Raw genomic sequence first — 6,730 nt, 5'->3', positions numbered from 1 at the left:
TGTGTGTGTGTGTAGTGAGTGTGTGTGTGTGTGTGAGTGTGAGTGTGTGTGTGTGTGAGTGAGTGAGCGAGCGCGAGTGAGCGTGTGTGTGTGTGAGAGAGAGAGATGTGTGTGTGTGTGTGTGTGTGTAGTGAGTGTGTGTGTGTGTGTGAGTGTGAGTGTGTGTGTGTGTGAGTGAGTGAGCGAGCGCGAGTGAGCGTGTGTGTGTGTGAGAGAGAGAGATGTGTGTGTGTGTGTGTGTGTGTAGTGAGTGTGTGTGTGTGTGTGAGTGTGAGTGTGTGTGTGTGTGAGTGAGTGAGCGAGCGCGAGTGAGCGTGTGTGTGTGTGAGAGAGAGAGATGTGTGTGTGTGTGTGTGTGTGTAGTGAGTGTGTGTGTGTGTGTGAGAGAGTGAGTGATGTGTGTGTGTGTGTGAGTGAGCGAGCGCAAGTGAGCGTGAGTGTGTGTGTGTGAGCGAGCGCAAGTGAGCGTGTGTGTGGGTGAGAGAGAGTGAGTGATGTGTGTGTGTGAGTGAGCGAGCGCAAGTGAGCGTGTGTGTGTGTGAGAGAGTGGGTGATGTGTGTGTGTGTGAGACAGTGAGTGAGTGGTGTGTGTGTGTGTGTGTGTGAGTGAGTGAGTGTGCGTGTGAGTGTGAGTGTGAGTGTGCGTGTGCGTGTGCGTGTGCATCAATAAAAGCAGCGCATTAATATAGAACGGTGATTAAACCGACTTGGAACTACCTGTGCATTAAACGGTTTTACTGCATACCTGCCAGCCAATCAGAATCCAGTATTCAGGTAGATCATGGTATAAATAATAATAATAAAGAGTTAGTTGAGTTCCAGATCAATCAGCTATGATCCCGGGTGAGAATCTACCTGTCGTGTTCTCGGCTGCGTCTGCGGTGTGTTCCTCCTCTGGACCTGCTGGGAGAAGCACAAGGTCAGTGTCCTGATCCACAGCAGTGAAGATGCTGAGACGCTCACTCGCTCACTCTCTAGGGCTCTGGGATCGTCTGCGGCGCCTGTCGTAGGACGGGCTGCGAGACCTGCGTCTGTCGCGGCTGCGTGAGCGTCTGCGCCGATCGTAGTCATCGTATCGCGAGTGGCTGCGTGGCGACTGCCGCTCTTTGGTCTTCATCTGGCCCGGCGCTGACAAACACAAGAGAGCTCGGTCACACTTAGGCCTGGGAAAATAAATCCATGCATCGCGAATCGAGGAATGATTCTGGAGGTTTTCCCAATGCATGCCGATTCTTTCTGGAGTCGATTCTGAGCTAGGTTGTGAATAGTCTCAGCCTCAGACGTCACGTCCACACACCGTTGGCTGAGCGTCTGATGCATATTAGAGGCTGACATTTCTTCAGGAATCCCGCGGGATGGGAATCAAAATCACTATTAATCACATGATTGGGACGGGACAGGAACACATGTCAGCGGGAGCGGGCGGGACCGGAATCGTAATAACACTGATACCCAACTTTATACACAAATATACCTTTATATAAATAAACTCTATGTTTTAATTTTGAACTCAATTCCATTTTAGTTGAATAAAAATCCAATAAGTAGATTTTTGTTATTTTATTGAACGGAAAGCCAGCTTAAACAATGCAGTGTACATTGCACACATTAAATTTCATGTAAATCATCCACGCTAACACATTTTCTATTAGATTTTTTTTTTCATTTGAAAGTAGAGTTTATAGTTTATTCATATAAAGGTATATTTGTGTATAAAGTTGGGTATCAGTGTTATTACGATTCCCGGTCCCGCCCGCTCCCGCTGACATGTTTTCCTGTCCCGTCCCAATCACGTGATTAATAGTGATTTTGATTCCCATCCCGCGGGATTACCAAAAAAAGTCAGCCTCTAGTTTACATTAATCTGGCCTCATAAAAGCATTCTGAGCCCAGGAGAAATTACAGACTCAGCTGAACGCACAAGCGCTCTTCAGCTCTTCTTCATGAGTGTTTGAGTGTGTGGATAAAAACTAAAGTAGAGCGCCATCTGCTGTTACAGTATAAGCTCAGAATCCATTCCAGAGAGAACCGCCATGCATTCAGAAGATCGATCCACTAATCGATTCTGCATTGATATCTCGTCGCTCCCAGACACACAGTGTCCTCTCAGACCGGGTCAGCACTCACTCTTGCGGTCTCCCTGAGCGAACTGGATCTCGATCTGCCGTCCACAGACCCACTTCCGGTCCAGATTGAGCAGAGCGTCCTCCGCGTCCCGGACATCCTCGAACGTGCTGCGCTGTTAAGGGCTCCAACCGAACATGTTCATCTCACACACACACACACACACACACACACACACACAGAGTGTGAGTGTGCGTGTGCGTGTGCGTGTGCATCAATAAAAGCAGCGCATTAATATAGAACGGTGATTAAACCGACTTGGAACTACCTGTGCATTAAACGGTTTTACTGCATACCTGCCAGCCAATCAGAATCCAGTATTCAGGTAGATCATGGTATAAATAATAATAATAAAGAGTTAGTTGAGTTCCAGATCAATCAGCTATGATCCCGGGTGAGAATCTACCTGTCGTGTTCTCGGCTGCGTCTGCGGTGTGTTCCTCCTCTGGACCTGCTGGGAGAAGCACAAGGTCAGTGTCCTGATCCACAGCAGTGAAGATGCTGAGACGCTCACTCGCTCACTCTCTAGGGCTCTGGGATCGTCTGCGGCGCCTGTCGTAGGACGGGCTGCGAGACCTGCGTCTGTCGCGGCTGCGTGAGCGTCTGCGCCGATCGTAGTCATCGTATCGCGAGTGGCTGCGTGGCGACTGCCGCTCTTTGGTCTTCATCTGCCCCGGCGCTGACAAACACAAGAGAGCTCGGTCACACTTAGGCCTGGGAAAATAAATCCATGCATCGCGAATCGAGGAATGATTCTGGAGGTTTTCCCAATGCATGCCGATTCTTTCTGGAGTCGATTCTGAGCTAGGTTGTGAATAGTCTCAGCCTCAGACGTCACGTCCACACACCGTTGGCTGAGCGTCTGATGCATATTAGAGGCTGACATTTCTTCAGGAATCCCGCGGGATGGGAATCAAAATCACTATTAATCACATGATTGGGACGGGACAGGAACACATGTCAGCGGGAGCGGGCGGGACCGGAATCGTAATAACACTGATACCCAACTTTATACACAAATATACCTTTATATAAATAAACTCTATGTTTTAATTTTGAACTCAATTCCATTTTAGTTGAATAAAAATCCAATAAGTAGATTTTTGTTATTTTATTGAACGGAAAGCCAGCTTAAACAATGCAGTGTACATTGCACACATTAAATTTCATGTAAATCATCCACGCTAACACATTTTCTATTAGATTTTTTTTTTCATTTGAAAGTAGAGTTTATAGTTTATTCATATAAAGGTATATTTGTGTATAAAGTTGGGTATCAGTGTTATTACGATTCCCGGTCCCGCCCGCTCCCGCTGACATGTTTTCCTGTCCCGTCCCAATCACGTGATTAATAGTGATTTTGATTCCCATCCCGCGGGATTACCAAAAAAAGTCAGCCTCTAGTTTACATTAATCTGGCCTCATAAAAGCATTCTGAGCCCAGGAGAAATTACAGACTCAGCTGAACGCACAAGCGCTCTTCAGCTCTTCTTCATGAGTGTTTGAGTGTGTGGATAAAAACTAAAGTAGAGCGCCATCTGCTGTTACAGTATAAGCTCAGAATCCATTCCAGAGAGAACCGCCATGCATTCAGAAGATCGATCCACTAATCGATTCTGCATTGATATCTCGTCGCTCCCAGACACACAGTGTCCTCTCAGACCGGGTCAGCACTCACTCTTGCGGTCTCCCTGAGCGAACTGGATCTCGATCTGCCGTCCACAGACCCACTTCCGGTCCAGATTGAGCAGAGCGTCCTCCGCGTCCCGGACATCCTCGAACGTGCTGCGCTGTTAAGGGCTCCAACCGAACATGTTCATCTCACACACACACACACACAGACAGACAGAGACACACAGACAGACAGAGACACACACACAGACAGAGACACACACACAGACAGACACCAATAGGGCTGGGTAAAAAAATACTGATCTCGCGATTTCAATCGATTCTCATTTTTACGAAACGATATTGATTCTTAAATCCCAAGAATCGATTAGTCTGGCCTGTTTTCAGTTACGTTATTCATGTTTTTGTCTCGCCTTAATGGACGGAACATTGAAGGGCACCTAAGCTTTGTGCTTTGGTACTTTTAATATGAAACAGTCTCCGATTTCAAATTCTGTCTGTTGTATTGCAGTATTCAAACAATAAATGCAGTTTTGGCGCTGTTTAATGTGGAGTGATCGCTGTAGCGCCTCAGTGAACTGATCATCTCCTCCGCTTTATTACTAGTTATAGCACAAAATAAACTTGACTAAACATCCGAAGGTAAGTTAAAAGAAAGTACAACTTTACAATCCGTATCCCGTCTCGTGTAATCTCTCAATCAGTGTTTCAGCCGCGCAAAGACTTCAATATAACGCCTTGTAAACAATGCCACGTAACGTCACATTTACCTCAGAAAAACATATTCGTGACCATAAACTCAAGTCAGATAGAAAAATAAACTGTAGAGAGAGGCATTCTACGTAATATATGCACCATATAACATATTCATTATAAATATTACTGTTCTTCAATGTTTAATTTATGTTTGAATAAATTCGTGAAGTTTTTATGACAGATACCATTTAAACGTTTATATTTTTAAAAAATTAAACAAAGTAAAAATATTATGATGTAACATTATTATTATAAAAACGTAATTGAGTGTAATTTAAGCAGTTGTTTCCCCTGGGGGGGGACTAACGGAACATTTCCTGACGTTTTTTCTGGACTCCTTTTTAACGGTTAAATTACATTTTATTAATCGAAAAGCATGTCTAATTAATTACAATCATGAAACTTAAAAGTTAAAAACAAAAACTACATGTTTAGGGCCCTATGAAATGTTTTATTTTTTACTCACAGTATTTTTTATTGTTACCAAATTCTCTGTTTGTGCATGTCTAATCATTTGAATGCATAAAAACAACTTCATTTAAATTTATTCTTAAAATAGCCTTATGAAATGTTTTTTTCCCCTCAGAAATTCTGTTGTGTATTTACATTTTTCTGGTTATCAAATGAAGGCGTAATACATTAATTTAATTTATCTTTGAATTATTGAAAATTAAAACTATTTTTTTGGCAAACAAATGGGATTTACTATTAACAATAAAACATGTTAGAAATGTTGTGTGATTATTCCTTAAAAAGTTAATAAGTTTAGTAGTAGTATTAATAGTATTAGCAGTATTATGCACATTCTACTGAACAATATCTCCGTCACAGTGTCCTCAAGTTAAACCAAACTTTTATTTTGACGGGTTGCTGTGAATACTTTTACATTTCTGTGTGATACGAGGCTAGTTTTACTCAAATGGAACGGTAAAATACTCATGAAGTGACTGTCAGAGCAGTTCTGGAGATGTTCGTGTATTTATGTCCTTATTTAGCGAGACGACAGTCGCTAATATCTCCGCGAGCGTCACACGCTTCAGAGTGTGTGTAGTAAACAAAACCACGCGTCTGCGCTCTTCATTAACAAACACGCAGAACTCATGTTTAGTCTTTTTGTGGCTTAATATTTACAGATACTAGTCCACATTCAAGTGTAATCATATACTTTTGATTAATTAATTTAAAGTTTGACAAATTCCGTGACATTCCACGTTATACAGAACATTGTTTTTAAGACTGAATTCCGCGATTCCATCCGTGCGCATGTGTGCGTGCGTGAGTGTCTGTGTGCGTGAGTGTCTGTGTGCGTGAGAGAGAGAGTTTGTGCGTGTGTGTGATACAGAGAGCAGAGGACAACTGTGTGTCTATGTGTGTGTGTGTGTGTGAGTGTCTTGTGTGTGTGAGTGTCTGTGTGCGTGAGAGAGAGAGTTTGTGCTTGTTTGTGTGTGTGTGTGATACAGAGAGCAGAGGACAACTGTGTGTCTATGTCTATGTGTGTGTGTGAGTGTCTTGTGTGTGTGAGTGTCTGTGTGCGTGAGAGAGAGAGTTTGTGCTTGTTTGTGTGTGTGTGTCTGTTTATGAGTGTGTGTGTGATACAGAGAGCAGAGGAGAACTGTGTGTCTATGTGTGTGTGTTTGTGTGTCTGTGAGTGCGCAGATGAAACGCAGGCGAAACGCAGAGGAGATGCAGAGGAGACGCAGGCGAGACGCAGATGAAACGCAGGCGAAACGCAGGCGAAACACAGATGAAACGCAGAGGAGACGCAGATGAAACGCAGAGGAGACGCAGGCTAAACAGTTGAAACGCAGGCGAAACGCAGATGAAACGCAGAGGAGACGCAGAGGAGACGCAGGCTAAACAGTTGAAACGCAGGCAAAACGCAGAGGAGACGCAGATGAAACGCAGGCGATTCTACTAAACTGTAGAATCGTACACATTTACAGAGAAATGAAACTGAAACTAACCTTTACTGACTGATTTGCTGCATTCATTGTCTGCTGCTCTTCTGGACATTAATTTCTGCTCATCTTAACGATGTCTGAGATTGCTTTAAAGCCTCGGTTAAACAGCAGTCTCGGTATTTCTGATCATATAGTGCTGCAGCATTGATCAGCTACTCTAACAGCACACTAACACGCGCTCACATCGCTGTCTCTGAGCAATATAGCGCTGCTTTCTGAACCGCAACGCGCGTGTAATAACTCACAGCACAGATATT

The 6,730-nt window shown here is 44.0% G+C and overlaps 1 protein-coding gene across 1 annotated transcript in view; it reads right to left on the bottom strand.

Annotated features, from left to right (window-relative positions):
* LOC107573915 (serine/arginine-rich splicing factor 10-like) overlaps positions 1-6,503 on the bottom strand; it is a 16,064-nt gene extending 9,561 nt beyond the window's left edge. Inside the window, exons 1-4 of the mRNA XM_016260371.1 lie at positions 6,477-6,503; positions 3,803-3,914; positions 2,647-2,803; positions 2,531-2,578 (exon numbers count right to left, since the gene is read on the bottom strand). Of these exons, the coding sequence (XP_016115857.1) occupies positions 2,531-2,578; positions 2,647-2,803; positions 3,803-3,914; positions 6,477-6,503 (344 nt within the window). The remainder of the gene's footprint in view (positions 1-2,530; positions 2,579-2,646; positions 2,804-3,802; positions 3,915-6,476) is intronic.
* Positions 6,504-6,730: the final 227 nt, after the last annotated feature.

Source organism: Sinocyclocheilus grahami, unplaced genomic scaffold, assembly GCF_001515645.1.
Source record: "Sinocyclocheilus grahami isolate Dianchi unplaced genomic scaffold, SAMN03320097.WGS_v1.1 scaffold2067.1, whole genome shotgun sequence".
Classification (NCBI taxonomy): Eukaryota; Metazoa; Chordata; class Actinopteri; order Cypriniformes; family Cyprinidae; genus Sinocyclocheilus; species Sinocyclocheilus grahami.
Note: the sequence above shows the minus strand (reverse complement) of the source record. Positions and strands in the feature narration are given on the sequence as shown.